Source organism: Cucurbita maxima, unplaced genomic scaffold (genome assembly GCF_002738345.1).
Source record: "Cucurbita maxima cultivar Rimu unplaced genomic scaffold, Cmax_1.0 Cma_Scf00034, whole genome shotgun sequence".
Lineage (NCBI taxonomy): Eukaryota > Viridiplantae > Streptophyta > Magnoliopsida > Cucurbitales > Cucurbitaceae > Cucurbita > Cucurbita maxima.
The window spans coordinates 1553093-1571081 of NW_019272050.1; the positions used below are offsets into that span (position 1 = coordinate 1553093).

At 35.4% G+C, this 17989-nt stretch overlaps 3 protein-coding genes and 1 long non-coding RNA gene across 9 annotated transcripts in view; all 4 read right to left on the reverse strand.

Moving 5' to 3' along the window:
- LOC111467335 (alpha-amylase 3, chloroplastic-like) overlaps positions 1 to 846 on the reverse strand; it is a 6976-nt gene extending 6130 nt beyond the window's left edge. Inside the window, exons 1-2 of one of the 2 annotated variants that reach the window (XM_023112183.1) lie at positions 469 to 843; positions 118 to 248 (exon numbers count right to left, since the gene is read on the reverse strand). In XM_023112183.1, the coding sequence (XP_022967951.1) occupies positions 118 to 248; positions 469 to 744 (407 nt within the window). In that variant the 5' untranslated portion in view covers positions 745 to 843. Of the gene's footprint in view, positions 1 to 117; positions 249 to 468 lie in introns of both variants that reach the window. The other variant, XM_023112184.1, reaches the window with a different exon arrangement.
- A 2360-nt stretch (positions 847 to 3206) lies between these two features.
- Positions 3207 to 4379, reverse strand: LOC111467337. Its single transcript, XR_002714529.1, has 2 exons — positions 3663 to 4379; positions 3207 to 3541 (listed from the first exon to the last, which is right to left on the reverse strand). It is a non-coding gene; the product is annotated as an uncharacterized LOC111467337 (long non-coding RNA).
- Positions 4380 to 4716: 337 nt separating this feature from the next.
- Positions 4717 to 8352, reverse strand: LOC111467336 (probable serine/threonine-protein kinase PIX7). Of its 2 annotated transcripts, XM_023112186.1 has the most exons (7): positions 7727 to 7832; positions 7166 to 7260; positions 6567 to 6910; positions 6301 to 6436; positions 5963 to 6099; positions 5766 to 5889; positions 4717 to 5540 (listed from the first exon to the last, which is right to left on the reverse strand). In XM_023112186.1, exons 2-7 carry the CDS (start codon positions 7197 to 7199, stop codon positions 5017 to 5019), a joined length of 1299 nt encoding a protein of 432 aa, XP_022967954.1. In that variant the 5' UTR covers positions 7200 to 7260; positions 7727 to 7832; the 3' UTR covers positions 4717 to 5016. The 2 variants fall into 2 exon arrangements, with proteins under 2 accessions (XP_022967954.1, XP_022967953.1); XM_023112185.1 differs by lacking the exon at positions 7166 to 7260 and having other exon boundaries at positions 7727 to 8352.
- A 2744-nt stretch (positions 8353 to 11096) lies between these two features.
- Positions 11097 to 17769, reverse strand: LOC111467712. Of its 4 annotated transcripts, none has more exons than XM_023112721.1 (12): positions 17271 to 17769; positions 16730 to 16807; positions 16089 to 16618; positions 14794 to 15429; positions 14490 to 14644; positions 13815 to 14002; positions 13030 to 13157; positions 12532 to 12923; positions 12358 to 12461; positions 11572 to 11842; positions 11393 to 11469; positions 11097 to 11243 (listed from the first exon to the last, which is right to left on the reverse strand). In XM_023112721.1, exons 1-10 carry the CDS (start codon positions 17560 to 17562, stop codon positions 11772 to 11774), a joined length of 2574 nt encoding a protein of 857 aa, XP_022968489.1. In that variant the 5' UTR covers positions 17563 to 17769; the 3' UTR covers positions 11097 to 11243; positions 11393 to 11469; positions 11572 to 11771. The 4 variants fall into 4 exon arrangements, with proteins under 4 accessions (XP_022968489.1, XP_022968491.1, XP_022968488.1 ...); XM_023112724.1 differs by having other exon boundaries at positions 11098 to 11243; positions 11393 to 11842; positions 12532 to 12693; positions 12745 to 12923; XM_023112723.1 differs by lacking the exon at positions 11572 to 11842.
- Between the last annotated feature and the right edge of the window lie 220 nt (positions 17770 to 17989).

The following is a 17989-nucleotide window of genomic DNA, read 5'->3' on the forward strand; positions in this document are numbered from 1 at the left end:
AAAAAAAAAAAAAAAAAAAAAAAAAAAAAAAAAAAAAAAAAAAAAAAAAAAAAAAAAAAAAAAAAAAAAAAAAACAGCATAAAAAAATTTCAAGTTATGGATCAAAACGAGAAATACCTGCCACTATCATCGATTAAGGACACACCCCAATGAAGAATCCATTTCCCAGAAAGGTTACATCCAATAGTAAGCTCCCACTGATTCTGGTTCTTTCCCTGGGCTAGTCCGACGGAGATCTTCCCCTCCAACTACAAGCTCAAATCAACAATCAACTCTCAAACTCAGGGAAATCAAGTTAAACAAGCAAACGTAAACAAAAAAAACTACCATCCCGAGAGTGAAAAACTAACGAACCAAAAGTGAAATGCACTCCCCAGCAGCAACAAAACAGATCCCACAAATAAAACTGGAAGAACAATGAGAAGAAAAACAAAAACAATCCCATATCATAAGATATAATCCATATACCTTTTCAGTACGCTTAATAAAGAACGTCTCCGTGAGCAAAACATCCGTCGATTCAAAGGGTTCAAGGAGACCCGCATTAGTTGAGCTAGCTCTAAGAACAGGAAGCTTACAAGAATTGCGATTGAAAAAGGTCCTTCGGCCACGGTAAAGAAGCTTATTGGTACAGTAAGTAAAGGAAGAACAAGATTTGAGCGGATTGAATTTAGGACGGCGTTGGAATCTCTGTTTCCCTTTCCCGCAGTGATAGAGAAGAGGATCGAGTACAATGGTCGACATGATCCCCCTGCTGCCACTTCCTCTCTGCCGCAGACCCAAAAATAAAAAAAATCAAAAAAATCAAAAAAATCAAAAAAATCAAAAAAATTAAAAAAAAAAAAATTGAACGAAGAACAGAAGAGAGAGAGAACGAAAACGAAACGAGAAAGAGATTGAAGATAAATGACAAGAGTGGACGATATTTGTTAATTAAAATAGATTTTAATTTGAAAATAAAATAATTTTAATATTTATTAATTTTTAGTAATTTTAAATCCATGTAAAATACAAAATATGGTCAGTTAGGTCCTTTTATTTATTTTTTATTTTTTCGATGCTGATTAAATTTCTTAAAATGTATTTATAAATTTGTATTAAAAGATTTTTAAAATATAGGGGTTAAAATGAAAATTTGGAAAAATAAAGATCAAAATCCATGAAATTGAAAAAGCACAAGGACCTTGACGTGAAGTATCTAAATTTGCCTTTTTCAACGAAACGAAACGTGCATGGTTAGTTTTTTATATTATAATTAGGGGCAGAAATAGATAAATTAGTTTTAAATGGGGTGGGTTCATGTAATTAGGCAACTCTGGCGGGTTGTTTGCAGATTTAGCAAAATATCCTGCAGGGGCGGTGAAGAATTGTACTTATTTTGCGGTCTACAAAAGAAAACATATAAAAATAGTTAAAAGTCATTTCTTCTTTTTTTTTCTTAATTTATTTCCTTCCAAATTCTCTCTTTTTCCCTATCAATTTGGTATAAGATATGTTTCAGTCTATTTGGTTAAATTTTGAAACGTGTCAACCACGCTCCTAATAATCATCTTTATCAGATTATAACCGTTCAAGTCCCCCACTAATAGGTAGTGTCATTTTTTGACTTTTCTCTATGGACTTCCTCTCAAAATTTTAAAACGCATGTACTAACGAGAGATTTCTTAGTGAGATTTCACACCGATACTGTCTTTGATGCATATTCACATGAATAAGTTGCAAGAGTCTTTTTATATCGAGAGTCTTTTAAGAATTTTATAAAATGTTCTCCGTCTCCTTAACTTGAACTAGGTCCATGAATCTAAGAAATAGTGAGCTTTTTTTTAGTTATTTCTATTTTGTTCTATGAAGAATATTGGACATTTGTAAATTTTATTTATTTATTTATTGAGAAAATGGTAAAATAATTATAAAAAATCTGGGTATTTATAATTTTCTAAAATGGAAAAATATTATATCTATAATTTGAATGTTGTAATAACTTTATGAAAATATTAGGTATATTATTGAGATCAAAATTTATTTTTGAAAAGTAAAATTAGGTAACTTTATTACTCTTGATTTGAAGGGTAAGCGCGAGAAAGAGCCTAAAATACTCATTTTTATAAAATGTTTTAATAGTCGTAGATCGAAATAAAAATGACTATAATACCCCTTCGTATCATAAAATTTGGAACGTCACGTCACTCTTCTAGGTGTATATGAACCCAAAATTAAAAATCCAATTTTTTTTTTCATAAAATCCCAAAAATGGTTTTTTTATTATATAAAAAGTTGGGTTTTAAAAATTTTAGGTAATATTCTTAGTTTTAGTTATCTCACCATCAAATCATATTTTTAGGTAAAAAAGTGCAAAAGTTTTTTAGTTAAGTATTTGGAAGATAATGTTTTTTAGAAAATGGTTAGTTCTACACATTAATGAATAAGGGCAAAAAGGTAAAACTACATTTAAAATATAAAATAAAATAAGTGAAAGAATCATTAAATTTCTAAATTTTAATAATTACTCGATATTTGATGGGTTATTTATAGTCAATTTAAACGTAACTTAATAATTAAAATATTCTTTTTAGATCAAAGATTCAAATTCTTATTCGAATTAGAAAAAAAAAAGTTTATATTTGAATACAAATCGTCCCATTAATGAAAGAAAGTTATAAAAGTTTTAATATAAAGTAAAATCAGCATTAGTGGTAAGTCTTTTCCTCATAATTTGAGGATGAGTAATGTTTTTGATTTTTACTTTTAATACATTTTATTTGCTTTTTCAATGTTTATTTATCAAAATAAATATAGCTTTTTTCTTTTTTAAAATAATAATAATAAATAAATAAATATGCCTTTCATATGGCCCAATTTCATTCAGTACTTTTCTTTTGTGAATGAGACAAAAAAAAAAAAGAAAAAAAAAAAAAAAAAAAAAAAGCTTCTTTGACCCTTTTTTTTTTTCATAAAAGTATGATTAAATAGCTTATAAAATGTTTAGCTCGACTACATGTCAATTACTGTTGATCTACGATCAATTAAGCTCACAACGAGTAACTTTAGTAACCGAATATGAAGGTTTCTTACTTTGAAAAGATCCGAGCTCTTTTGGCTTTACAATTCAAAGAAGCAACCGATGCAAGCCTTCGATCTCAAAAAAGTGTAATAAAAAAGCTTATAAAATTTTAACTTGAGTACATGTTTACTACCGTTACGATCAATTTAGCTCACAACGAGAAACTTTAGTAACCTCGAAATCTAGAACATGAAAGTTTCTTGCTTTGAAAAGAAAAACAAACCTCTTTTAGCTGCAAATTCAAAGAAGCCAACCCTTGTCCTTGTTTCAGAATGAATCTCAGGCTGCTGCACATAAGAGAAGCGTCCTGTATCAAGTTCCCCAGATGCCAGGTTGAATCACTTCATTGAACTCGCAGCAATCAAATGGCTGCTCCATGTTCCAAGCCAGCAGCTGGGAAGGACGATCATCATCTTCATAGGAGCAATTCAAGACCAGAATCCAACTAATGAATGATCATGAGCTTAGTTTCTGGTCCTCCTGAGAAGATTGACATGACATAGAAAAGATATACGACTCAAGATTTCAGAAGGCATTGAGAACACTACAGTGATCTCCGTAGGCTGAAGAAAGGGAACAGGACATACAACAAACACCTTACCTGCACTGTGAAAACCCAGAAGCTTTCCGAGAAATCTTCGCTCTTAGCGAGTGAATTTGTGGTGACAAATGGAAAATTGGAACTGAGAAACAGTGAATCCCAAGTGGAAATCAAAGACAGATCAGACCGCACACACTCCGCGTCATTCTCCTCATCATTGAAGCAATTACTCAGCGCCATAGTGGAGGAACTGTGCGAATTAGGTAACCCATTTTCACTCAAAAACTCCGACTGAATCAGAATTTGCCGAAATGGGTCAGGTCTTTTCAGTTGTTTCTAATGATGGATTCTTTTCTCTGCCGTCCACGCGGCGGATTCCGAGCGGTTCGGGACCTTTCGGTTCACCGTCGGCCACCCACAATCTTGTATTATATGAACATATTTTGTCCAGAGCTGCATACTTTTGCTTTCTCGATCGGTTGGTGTATGCATCGAGAAAGTGGATATGGCGTAAGAACACACATGTCAATAAGTTATATAATATATAAACCAGATGAGAAGCCATTCAATATCCACTATGATTCCAACAACAAATGAATCCTTATTCCAATAACTTTTAGCAGTCAAACCCCTTGATTCAATCATCAGGCTTATATGGTGCTCTCTCTGTTCTCTAATAATTTGTCAATCCATTTCTTAGTTCATCTTGATCATCCAAACTATCCACTGCTAATAGATATTGTCATTTTTAGGTTTTTCCTTTCGAGGTTCCTCTCAAGGTTTTAAAACGTGACTACTAAGGAGAGGTTTTCACACTATTATAAGAAATGTTTTGTTCCCCTCTCCAATCAATGTGGGATCTCACAATCTACCCTCCTTGGAGGCCGCGTCATCACTGACACACCGCCTAGTGTCTAGCTCTGATACCATTTGTAATGACTTATGTCTATTGCTGGCGGATATTGTCCCCTTTAGACTTTTCCTCAAAGTTTTTAAAACACGTCTACTCTACTAGGGAGAGGTTTTCATACTTTTACAAGGAATGTTTCGTTACCCTACCCTCTCCAACCAAGGTGGAATCTCACATGTAGCATCGGCTTAGACCCTTCAAAAATGAAGAGGAAAAGGATATGGAGTTCTTTCTGTTCTTTCTCAAAATAATATGACATTGAAAATGATGAACAAAATTCATCTGCTATGGTACACTCTTCTGCCAGGTTTCCCATTTTAACAAGGTGGTGATAGAGCAGACATGTCTATCAGTAGCATTTTCAATGATCCACCAGCAAATGCTGTTTGCAAAATAAACATCTATCTATACTGAGGTAGAAGGGGGGGAAAACTACTGATTGACAAAATGAGATGGGTTAACACAACTAGATAATTACTGATTAATTACCAAACAACCCAAGTTTCAGGGTTTGACATTGGGTTTTGGAGATGGATGGGGTTGCTGCTGCTGATGATATGGAGAAGCATGAGATCCATTGGCGATTGAATGGCTGCGTAGTTGCTGCCCGTTCTTTGGAACTGGTCCTGCAGCTGTGTGGTAGCCATTTCTCGCCATTGGGCTCGATCGGACGCGGTCGGCTTGCATTGTCTGAAAATAATAAGATGAACTTGCCATGTCCTTGAGGTTTGGGAGAGGTTTCAAGGCTTCAACAACTTCACTCATTAAGGGCCTGACCTTTTGATCTCGGCTAAGGCATTGAGCAGCCAATTGTACTGCCTTTTGAGCACCTTTAATTGAGAAATGACCTTCAAGCCTAGGGTCTATCAAACGATAGAATCTCTTTTTCTCTCCTAGGTATGGCCGTGCCCACTCGACAAGATTATGTTCACCATTAGGACGGTTTTTGTCCATGGATCTTCTGCCAGTTAACATTTCAAGAAGAACGACTCCGAAACTATACACATCACTCCTTGATGTAAGATGTCCTGCCAGAGGGGCACTTATCAGACCAAAACGAACAATCACCAAGAGAATGAACAGGCACTAGTAGACTAACAAGATAACACAGATCCAGACTTCCAAATTCTACAATTTTAATCAGAGCGTTGCGTGCCATGGGGGCATATGGGCAAGAGAATTGACTGAGTGACAAGAATGTAAATCACCAGACGTTATACTTACTAAAAAAGATTGAATGTTCTAAAACTCACCAGTCATTACGTATTCTGGAGCTGCATAGCCATACGTTCCCATCACACGTGTAGAGACATGGGTTTTATCTCCGTCGGGCCCATCTTTTGCAAGTCCAAAATCAGAAAGCTTGGCATTGTATTCCTAAAAGAGTGATATTGTCAGGAAGATACATAATGAATAAAAACATATTATAACCAAAGTTTCTGTCACATACTGCGTCTAATAGGATGTTGGACGTTTTGAAATCACGATATATAACCGGCCTTTTCGCTTCTTCGTGAAGAAAAGCAAGACCCTTGGCAGCACCTAGTGCAATTTTCATCCTAATAGACCACGGAAGAGGTAGAGATCCTGCATATGATGTAGAGTTTTACAAGTGAGAAACAGAAGCCATGGATCAATCTCTAAACACCGAAGACTTAGCTAATTAACTAGTTAACAGACCCGAAATCATAAGCCATGGATTTAGAGACTCAAAGAACGCACTATTTACCCAAAAACTACAGGATGGATGGAATGGAAAATTTTATCATAAGAAAGGAAGTAACATACTCCGGAAAAGATGATTCTCCAGGCTTCCTCTGGGCATGAACTCATATACAAGCAGTCTTTGATCATCTTCGTTGCAGTAACCGATAAGTTTGACCAAGTTGGGATGTTTGAGATCACTAAGAAAATTCACCTCAGCCTGCCACATAACACAGCGCATCGGTTAAAGAATAAAACATATGGTTATTTTCCTACCATCCATACAGGATGAAAAATGTAAACTCCAAAATATACATATAAAAAGACAACAGATCAGAGAAGCTTCAAACCATCCACTCTTTATGGCCTTGAAGACCATCATGGTTGAGCGTTTTAACAGCAACAGTGAGTCCTGTGCCAGGTTTAACTGGAGCAGTTCCGTTTTCTTCAACCCAACCCTTAAAAACACAACCAAAACCGCCCTCACCAAGAAGACTCTCCGGTCTGAAGTTCCTTGTTGCCAACTTAAGATCATTGAATGAAAATTTCCGTAGATGAGGAGATATTTTAAGTTCCTCTTCTAGTTTGGAAGTGGATGAATTACTCTCTGCATTACTCATACTTGTGTTTGTAGAAGATATCTCTTGAGGCGTCGGCTGGTCTCTACTCGAATCCACCGTAGACTTGCTTTCAGCTGACACAAAAAGACCATTAATTAGGAAACTTCAATTTTCTTAAAAGAAAACAGGTTAGAAAAATACTCAATATAATAAAAACTTGAAGCACAACAATGAACTCAAAACCTCAATTAAAATGTTTCCAAGTCTATATGTTCAGTTGTCTTCGACCTTCCATTACTCGAGAAATAACGAATAAATTCCCCATTCCTATAAACAGTCAGTAACTTACCCACCATCTACAACCTTTCAAAGATTACGATGCACCATACCTCTTACGACTATTTCCATGAACATCCAAACCATTGTCAACCCAAAATATCACCAGTCAGTATGCATCCTTCCTGGTTCGAAGATTATAATCGGTCTGCATTTGCAACAGGGGGTTTCATAAGTCTAGAAGATCCTTCCTGGTTCAGAAGGTAAAGGCTGCGTTCAAGAAAACTCTTCCTGCTTTCTACTGAAGCTTTACCAGATAAGTCTCACATGCTCAAAAGAGCTTCAAGATCCATTTTCTGGTTTGAAGTAATAAATCCCCCATGACTTATGCTCAGGACTACCTTAACAACTTTCCTAAACTTAATAATCATCTACTAATATCCATAAGTGAGGGTCAATTAACGATGATGCGAGATTAAGAACTCGCATTGTTCAATGATTTCAAGTACGGATGCTGACATCAGTAAAATGTTCACAAATCAAAACAAACAAAATGAGACCCTTAAAGAACATGGACTAAATTAGAAATTACAGGAAATCCCAGAAAACAATGAATCTAAGCTTTAAGCCAGAAAGCGAACTACAGAGAATATGACAAGAACATAAGTGATTACCATAGTTAATACTAGTCCCACTAATCGAACTATCAACTTTGGATCTCGAAGAAATGCAGCTACGAAAAATCCTCAGAGCAATCCAACAGCCAGTTTCCTCTTCCACAGTTTCAACCTGTTCTTTGTTGTTCTTCTGCTTCTTCGTCCCCTTCGATTCGGTCACTACCCGAGACACAACTTTCCCATCTTCAGCTATTACCTCCATAGCTCAACTACCCAAAAGAACACAGATAATCGCATAAAACCCCCCGAATCCGAAACACCATCCAGTGCCTTACCTTCTCGAGTCGCTACTTAAACTTGGCTTCGAAACAACGAAAGTGAAGACTACCACAAGATCACTCAAATTTACCTCGCTTCACTTGGGGCAAAAAAGAGGAAGACATCCAGTTGTTGAGAAGAAGATTACCAGATCTTATAGAAATCGATGAATTCCATAAGAAACCCTTCAGAAGGCGAAATTCGATCGACTAGAATGAGGTCATAAACAAGTCTCCTCCTCCTTCATCAACAGACAATGATACTCCAAGTTCCTCACAGCTTAACCTTACAAATCTCTGCGCCTAAAAAATAGAGACTATCCCCAAGATGGATTTTCCAACAAGAACAACTAGATTAGTTTTAAGCTGGTAAGGTTATAAATTTTATACACAAAAAGAAATTTTATTAATTAATTAATTAATTAATTAATTTAAAATATAGATAAGAAAAAGAAATTTATTTTCCAAAAAATATTCAATTCTCTCTCCTCCTTTTTTTTCCTTTATTTTTTTTTATTTTTATTTTTCCCATTTTCCAATGGAATCAAAGACTGGACAAAAGTTAACGTAGCTGCCCGGGGAAACGGGCAGTGACCAAACTGCCGGTCGTGTCAGCTGACCGTGGCCCGGGGTGCCAAATAAGAATGGACCAAACATTTCGGGCAAATCGAAAGTGGGAAAATCGGGCAGTACGGGCATGAGAGAGAAGATGACCATGGCCCCACAACGATGTTGACGTGTCTGCCTTCGTGGGCGGATTTGAATGCGCACGTCAAATTATTCGGTGTCTTGCACGCACCTCTTTTCAATTTTCCCTCTATTTTATATATTTAATTCTTTTTCTGGAAAATTAAAAAAATAATAATAAAATGTGAAAGACCGATTCTACCCCTACCCCACCCTCCGCCCTAAATGACAATAATAGAGCCCAACCCCAATCATTTCAAGCTTTTTATTGATCTAATTTTGTTGACACAAAGGATATTATGATTTGGACATTAATTTTTATTATTTTCAAAATAAATATTTTATAATTTTAATTCATTTTCAAAAAAACTATTTGACTCAGTTTACTAATTATTGTTAACTAATACATTATGTAATGTATTTAAATAAATTGTCAATTTGTGAATGTCTTTGTCAGAGAGAAATTATTTTGATATTAGAAAAAAAAATATATTATATTTTTATCAATACTTTTAAATTCATTATTTTTCACATTATTTTTAAGCTAGAACTTGTGAATATTAAAAAGATTTTAGTGGATTTTTTTACTTCAATTAATGATATTAAATAATCTAATTTTACCTAAAATTACCTTTTATAAGTTCATAAATTGGTTCATTTAACGCAACTTATTTGAAGTTTGAAGTATGTTGTTTGATGATAAATTTAAAATATAATTAAAAGTATTTAAAAAGACTTAATGCAAATTCAAAAAATAAATGATTGACTTTTGAAACATAAACGTGCACCACATAGTTTGACTTTCGCCATTTTAGATTTAAATTTAAATTTATTGATTAAAACTAATTATTTTTTTAATTTAATTTTAGACAATAACAGCTCGTTGTAGTAAATTATTTTGATTAAAGTTTATATAATAACGCCATGAAAATGACACATCCATGACATGATAATATATTTTAATTTATAACTTATGATGCCAAAAAAGGGTACCGGTATTTTCATATGTAGATTATTATTATTTTTTCTTTATAAAATTATTTTCTTAAATTTATAACTTGTGGGGTCTATTTTTAACGTAAACTAAAATTAATTAAGTTGAATAAATTAATATCATAAAATCAATTTTGGTGTTTATATTCTCTATTTTGTTGTAAACAATTTTGGACACCATCAATTATTTCTCATATGTTAAAAAAGATATTTAAATTATGTGGCAATATCTTTCGAGTCAAATTCATAGGACAATAAATGATATCATTCAAATAATTCAACTAAAAATAGTCTTAATCTTTGTCAAAATGATTGTAGCAATGAAATATAATTGATGACCGAGAAATTTTTATATCACTTCAAAGAAAGGCTCTATTTATAAAGTGAAAAGTTGAACTACTCCCGAGTATGTCGCATAAAAAGATCAACAATTGAAGAATTATGATAAAGATGAAATTTTTAGAGAATGGGTTGAATAGGGTAACACGTAGGATGGTATATCATCAAATAAAATATCATAAACTTATGGGTTGTAAAGTGTATTCTATCATGTTTGACTGCAGATACTCAATTTGCAGTAGAGAAGTGATAGTCCTTTGTCGAGTATTTTAAACATATTTTATCATGTTTGACTGCAGATACTCAATTTACAGTATTGAAGTGATAGTCCTCTGTCGAGCATTTTAAACATCTAGTTCAAAATATCAAAATATCTTGGAAACTTTGATTTTAGTTGTTTCCGACAGTCTCTTTCTACATATAGGAGGGAATTATGTGTTATTGTACTCTCTTCCCTAGGGGCTTGGCATATGTGAGTATTAGATATAAAAGTCAAAAGGTGTGGAGAAAAACTAGACCATCAAGCCCTCCAAAGCTTTTCTAGCCTATGACAAAGAACTTTCATCACCATAGCAAGGGGACCAATGGAGTAACACTCTATGCACTACTTTCTACGCTACTTTTTACTTGAATCTAAACAATACTAATGGAGTAACATTAGTTCAAGTTAAGACAGAGAGGAGTGAGGCAACTCGACCGAGAAGGAGAGGAGTCGAAGTTGCTTTACCTCCTTCAACAAGATCAGGGAATAGAGGTTCAAGGTCAAGAAGAGAGAAGAGTGTGCTTTTAGCTCTTTCAAGCAAGTAGCTTCCCACTACACTAATTGTGTAAGTGAAGCGGGTGCTAGGTGGGTGTCCAAATATCCCGACATGTTGAGGTTGGTAGTGGGCGGGCCTAAAGAGACATTTTTTTTTTTTTTCCTTTCCTGCTTAAAATCAACAAATTTCCTCTATCATCTACAAATTTCAAATCACAAGCTTTAACCATAGCACAAGTAATCAAACATTGATGCATATTTGTAATATTTTGTTTAAGAAAAGAAAAAGACATGAATTTTATAATATTTTTTTATTGAATTTAAATAGATTTATTTTCAACTAATAAAGTCAAATAATATCCAATAAATATCAAGAACAGCATCAATAATTCAATTCTGAAACTTAGACTAGACCTGTCCAGTGAAGTTGGCTTAATTTTGTGTGGTCTATTTTGGATGATTGCTCCGCGCAGAAAACGTCCTGTTGGACAGTTCATAGGCACCATTACATGTTAGAGAAAGGATGAAAAGGAGGCATAATGACAGTGTTGTTAAGCATTATGTTTAGATTCAGGAACAGAATATCTGAAAAGGACTTCGGTTTTAATAGATGTAAGAATAGAAGCTTACAATCTAATGTATCAAAAAGCAGCCACAGAAAAAGTTGCAGATTCACAGTTTCTCCACTGTTTTCTGGGTGCAGTAACCTAGAAGCACAATCAAAAAAAAAAAAAGTGAAACAGGTATATATTTTGAGATTCCAGGATGTACATCGATTCCATTTCCAAGACGAGGGATACACAACTTACAACACACAACTAAAAGCTATATATCCAAGATAGATTGATATGGGTATATCAAGCACACTCAAAGAGAAGGCAAACGAGCGCGAATGGTCGTTGATTGGCCTAGAAACCATAAAAATTCTGATTCAAGAATGGCCGAAAGGGCGGGCCTTGGATGGGCCCTTGCAGTGCTCGAGATTAAATGTGAAATACTAGGAACCATCTTAAATAATCCCAGTAGAAATGCTGGAAGTCGCATTAATTTTCAGTGGGTGCTCGGGGATATACGTAACACCTGTCACACCAAAATGATTAAAGGAATTTCTACTTAATAACTTTCAAAAAAATCATGATAAGTTAATGCAAACGAGAATGCGAATGAATCTACATGAAAAATTAATGAGCATGAAGAATGGCACAATAAGAACAATATCTATGATCTTGCGCATAATAAGAATGAAGATATGATTCCCTAATGTAAGGCATAGAAATAAAATTTGAATTATCGAAACAAATAAAATCATGAGAGGGAAAAAATCTGTTCGTTGGGAAAAAGGGAAATGAGAGTGATTCCATATTCCTTTTAAGGAGGGACAAAAATCTAGGGAAATGATTCTCAATTTTAGTATGGAGCTCACTTAAGAATTATTATAATTATTTTTGATCTTTTAATTGATTGAATGGACAATAGATACTTGAGCAGAATCATTTAGCCTCTTATCAGAGTAGGTACATAAATTTTTTGTTGATGGGACACAGTAAATACATAATTGAAGAAAGCATAGAAAATAAAATAATGACAATCATTACCTTTTTCCTTGATATTAATCTGTAACGTTTCAAGAGTAATTATGCCATCAGTCAAGGGAAGTAGCTCAAGTTTGATGGTTGTTGTGGATTGAGAAGGAATACATCTGCAGAGACCAAGCAAACAATGAGTGCTGGGAAAACTATTGATAAAGTGAGAAAGGAATTATTTATTACCCTAATGGAATTCTACTCTGGAGGCACAAATGCGAGCAACCTAAACCAGCACTTGGGATGATATCTGACATGGGAGAAGATACTTCTTCAAAAGAAATTGGTCGGCCTCCAAAATCAACATTGTTTCTTTGATTCTCAGATGCAACAGGGATTGATCTCGGCCTTTCCAGTGATGTACTATACTTCTCACCAGCAACAGGGATTGATCTCGGCCTTTCCAGTGATGTACTATACTTCTCACCAGCAACTTCATTTAAAACCCAGTATCGACTCATAGGTGATGATGATGAGGAATTCAACGAAATGACGGATGGATAAGAGGATGAAGATGGAGCAAGAACCGTCATGGTCAGATCTTCGGATGTTAAATTTGACGCCTGAAGTGTCAAAACCTGAAATTTAAACCCTTCAGATAACTGCTGATTGGACATCATGTGGAATTGGTGTGGATGTGTGTTTGGGTGGGGGGGGCGTTGCTTGAGATTTGATGCTTTAAACCTGAAAAGGAAGGTGAGAACCAATTCCATTGGGTTTAAGGGGATCCCCAGATAACGCCACAGAGACCATAAGATCGCTTGAAATTCGAGGTCGCCAACTTGTTGGTTGTTTAAAAAACAATCTTGACTCTGAATGAGTTCAGAAAATATAAGAAATCATTTTAAGTACCTATTATAGCATAAGAGAAACAACTGAAAGAATTATGATGGTTTGACATTTAGTGGCAACAAGTGACAGCACTATGAGATTGCTGAAATTAAGATCCGGATGCTTCTCTTCTTTTCATTGCCCCTTCAGCCCTAATTCATTGAATGCTAACATTCTTTGTTCAATCTCAGTTGGTTTTAGAAACTGGGTAAGAAAGACAAAAATGTGGTTGTGCTCATGCTTAATAGAAACAGCTTTAGACGAAACGCAAAGATATTATGGTCCAACAAGGTAAAACCAATCCTTTGAGAATTGTGGTTGTAAAGAAATTAAAGAATCTTTAAAGAGAAGTGCAGGAACCAGGGAAGGTACTTGAAAATGCTACGTTCAGTTCTTCATTTTGGTGCTCCCCGTGCAATTCTTATTGTGATTGCATTCCATCCAAAGTTCCCTTAAATTTGAGTTGTTTTCTACAAATTCCTAGAGATGGCTAATACTTGTGCGATATAATTTTTTCCACAATATCAACAAGAGAGACGTGCAGCTTAAGAGAATCAGAAAATTGAAAAATAAAAAAGGCAAATCACCCCAATGGGACTATGATGATAAATTACAGAAATAAAGATCAGTAAACATACCAGTATAGTTGCACCGGCAAGTTACCATAATTGCATATTGATCAGTACTCTTGGAGGTAAGGGACAAACTTGATGTCGGATTTCCAGCCTGCAATTGGGATGATTGAGAATTTCTTTCTCCACAAGCCTTTATATTCCTCCACATAGAAGTTGCTGGTTTGATAATAAAAGAGTGCTCTTCGTTTCTCCTGCCACAGAGAAGCTCCGCACTTTTTTTAACAGAAGAAAGAGAGAAGCTCTACATATAATCACCTTTTCAATTACCATATAAAAATGAAAAGAACGGCACAAATGCAAATATTTTCTCATACCAAAATGATTCATTAGAAATAATCTGATACATTGGAAGGTCACAATTATCACTTAATGCAATCAAATCCTTTCAATCTTGAATAATATTCTACTCAATTTTGAAATCACACTGTAAAATTTACTCCTCACTAGGGAAAATAGTACTTAGTGCCTCCTGTCAGACACAAATACAACAAGCAACCACAAAAGCGAGCCATAACCAAACTTTTCTATGAGTTCGCAACACAGAAAATAGAAAGTTCATTCTCTCCTTTCAGATATGCAAGCCACCACTTTTTTGGTACGGCAGATGCACAACAACCAGGAAAATAACTGAAGCATGAGAAATTTAATGAATAGAATATCTTTTGAGTGGATGACAACCTGAGGGCTAAATTTGGTACGCTGTGTTCATTCCCTGCTTCTATGCAAGCAATTGGTAATGATGAGGGAAGTCCATCCTTTGATGCCTCTTCAAAAACAATTGTAATAGCATCAATATATATTATGATATCTGGTATATGAGCTGGAGACACATTCTACAAAACAAAAAAATGTAACTCTGTAAAAAAAAAATGCACAAAAAACATTCTGGGAAATACTTGAGAAGCATAATATCAACGATACATATATAACCATATCATGTACTCATTATGACTTTATAAAAAAAAGATTTAATGCATCACACCTTAATTTGAACGCACAAAAGGTCATCCGTATTGCAATCAGCAGCAAAAGACTGGATTTCAACAGGATGAATAATTTCAAGTTTTCTCCTCCATCGCCTTCCAGGAATATGAATTCCTTTCAGTCCACAACAAACGGAAAATCTCTCTTGCTCCAAAGAGATACCTCGGAAAGATAAAAGGTCACGAACCCCAAGTCTTTTTCTCTTTGAGGACTTCTGAGGTGAGAACTGATCCCAGTTTTCAAGTTCAAAGCTTGGCTTTGAACTTGCAGATTTAATGGGTGCAGGAGGTGGTGCAGTATTGTGAGGTATAGAGGACATAGAGTAACTTCTAAAATGGACCAAAGAGAAGAGTTGAGAGCCAGATGAAGCAGACGCATTTGACTTCTGAGAAGTGCCACTGATTCCTGCATTGGGAATTAAAAGGGGAGGAGATAGAGGGCGGGTAATAGGAGGAATGGTGTTATCCAGAGGAAGCAACCATTTCATCAATTCTCCATATGGATCCAGACTTGAATAACCTAAGCCATCCTGATTCTCAAATGACATTGTCCGCTCTTGGTACTTCTCAAATTGAAGAATTTCCAATACTGGATCTCTCAATATATCAACACCAACATTCACATGTAAAAGCACCTGCATCCTTCCCACAAGAAGAGAGAATGAGAATCAGTCGTTAGAAAGAGACTTGAAATTGATACTGACATCAGTAGCAGGGATCTGATATGGGCATAAAAGACTCTGAAAATGAATGTGATGATATCAGATGAACTACAAACCACTAATCTGACGGAAGGAAATTTTATATGAAATAAAAGAAATGTTGCACCAAATACAGATCAAGACCGCTTGCAATTTAGGCTTTACATGAAATAAATTGGAAACAGTCAAGTATTTATCCTGAAATAGAGCAGACATCAATCCAATGACACAATAGACAATAAGAATTGTTCATGCTAGCAGTTAATGCTGACTATGCAGTTTTCATGGATGCAAGCACATCTTTCATGTCTACTGAACAGGTTGCATCACAGAACAACTAATCTTGACATATATACAAAATATATAGAAAATTCTAATCTTTGGGATCAAAATGCAAGTATGATAAATCTGAGTATTAATTGATTCGTACAAAAGGTGGACAGTGTATTGCAGGATGAACACATCGGTACTTCTTGGGGCCTACTACTGCAGTGTAAAGGCTCACGATTAAAAGAGGGACATAATATTTGAAATGTTCAAGTAAAAATTTTTGCAAGCATGCACGGGAACTCCAGAAGCTTTGTAATACATACCACTATGCTTCCATCAGAAAGAGAGCAGCACTTAAAGGTACCTCTTGCAACGCCACCAGAGACATTGGAACCAAAATTTCCTTGATCAGCATTTAAGCTAGAATTAACAGTGCTTTCACCCACCACTTCACAGTCACTATGCTTGTTAGGAAATATTTTCTTTGACCAAAGGAGATCACTAGACTCAGCAATTCTTACAAAAAAGTGAGAGTTCTTAAATCGTTGTAACAATGTTTCTGTTTGACGCCTGTGATCTTCCATTCTAAGAAGAGATTCACTAGCAGAAACATCCTCTGATGAATCAATCTTCTCACTTGATAGATTTTCACCATTTTGAATTGTACTTTGGTCCGGACTTGGCCGCCTTTCCCCGTTTGTGGAATTAGTTCCATCATCCATGTTTCCATTTTGTTTTTTAGGACTGTGCCCTTTTCCATGTTTACTCAAAACTGCTGCAACTTTAAAAGGAGTGATAGTTGCTGTATCCTGTTTATAAGCAGATAAGCATGCCAAGATACATATTTGTTCACCTGTATGAAGGGCAGAGTTAAAGTACCATACAGATAACACAGCATTTCTCTTATCTGGAGATGCACATCGATTGAAAACAAAATAAACAAGACATCAAAAAGTATATGTACCTGGGAAGACAAAAGATCTGTCCTTACTGCGTAACGAATGTACATCTGATGCATTTCTCCAATCACTAGGAAGATCCTCTAGGAAAGAATATCTGAGTATTAGCTTTCCTTCGCGAAATAGAAGGGAAAGGGGAGCATGTATCAATCACATAAACAGTCTAGCCATGTTAGCCATTCTAAAACTCAGGATTCAGAAATACTAAACATACATTTTGTAAAAGAACCATAAGAAGATCATTAACAGATTATGCAATCTGATTCACATCATACGAATTCGTAACTAAGTTATGGCCCTATTAAAATAAGAATCTACACAATCTCGCAACTTGAAACACTAACAATGATAAATGTTATCTTCTTTCAACATAAATCATAGTACAAACACAATATACAGTGTGTTAAGCACACGAGAAGAAATTGATCACCATTTTATGAAACTAGACCGTAATGTATAAGCATCGGTGATACATTCATGCACGATAACACATTAACCAATAATCAAATTCAGACATATTAGTGAACTGAAATAACAAGCACGCACTGCATGGAATGGTAATCCACCCTTCTTCCTCGGAAACATCAGAGTGCTTCCCTACACTAGCACAGCCGCTGTTCTCCTTATTACCAGCAATACTTCCATTTTCACCGGCAGATGCATCGACCTCATCGTCAATATCATCAACTACAGAATATTGCGGAAATGGCATTTCAGAAATCAGACTCTCCAAAGTTATTGCTGGTTTTGGCGCGTAAGAAGCAACTGGAGGAGGAGTTTCTTGAACAGATGGTCGCTCTGCAGGCACGGCAGGAGTAGATCTAAGTAGAAAATTCATTATTGCACTAACAGAGTATCTGCAAAATCAAGACGCGTCCCGTAAACTCGTAGTTGGATATTGAATTTGATCGATCATGCCATTAGTCAATCATTAAGCATGCAAGGCAATGAGAAATGAAAAATGACTCGGTGAAAACAGGCGGTCCTCGGGTCTAACTGATCGGAGATCGAACCGGTGAAGCTCTGTTAGCGAAGTGGAGGATAGATTCAGTGGTGGCGGAGCACCGGACATAAGCAAATCGTTGGCCGGGCCTAACATACTTTCTCACCACGGCACCAATGGCCCATTTACTATGGGCTAGCCTTTGTTGCACAGAGCTCCTTCGAGCCCAATACATTGGAACTTTTTCCCATTATGCCCCGCCCATTTCATTTTTTTCTTTCCATCATTTTCAAAAAATTACATATAAAAATTTAACATTTTA

Excerpts from the sequence above, each read along its gene's own strand:
- LOC111467336 (XM_023112185.1), bottom strand. The coding sequence starts at position 7,931 with ATGGAGGTAATAGCTGAAGATGGGAAAGTTGTGTCTCGGGTAGTGACC. Across the intron at positions 6,437-6,566 it reads AAGGCCATAAAGAGTGGATG|GCTGAGGTGAATTTTCTTAG; the intron begins GTTTGAAGCTTC and ends GTTATGTGGCAG. Across the intron at positions 5,890-5,962 it reads CCAACATCCTATTAGACGCA|GAATACAATGCCAAGCTTTC; the intron begins GTATGTGACAGA and ends TCACTCTTTTAG.
- LOC111467712 (XM_023112721.1), bottom strand. The coding sequence starts at position 17,562 with ATGAATTTTCTACTTAGATCTACTCCTGCCGTGCCTGCAGAGCGACCA. Across the intron at positions 12,924-13,029 it reads GTTCTCACCTTCCTTTTCAG|GTTTTGACACTTCAGGCGTC; the intron begins GTTTAAAGCATC and ends TTTAAATTTCAG. Across the intron at positions 12,462-12,531 it reads CAGAGTAGAATTCCATTAGG|ATGTATTCCTTCTCAATCCA; the intron begins GTAATAAATAAT and ends TGGTCTCTGCAG.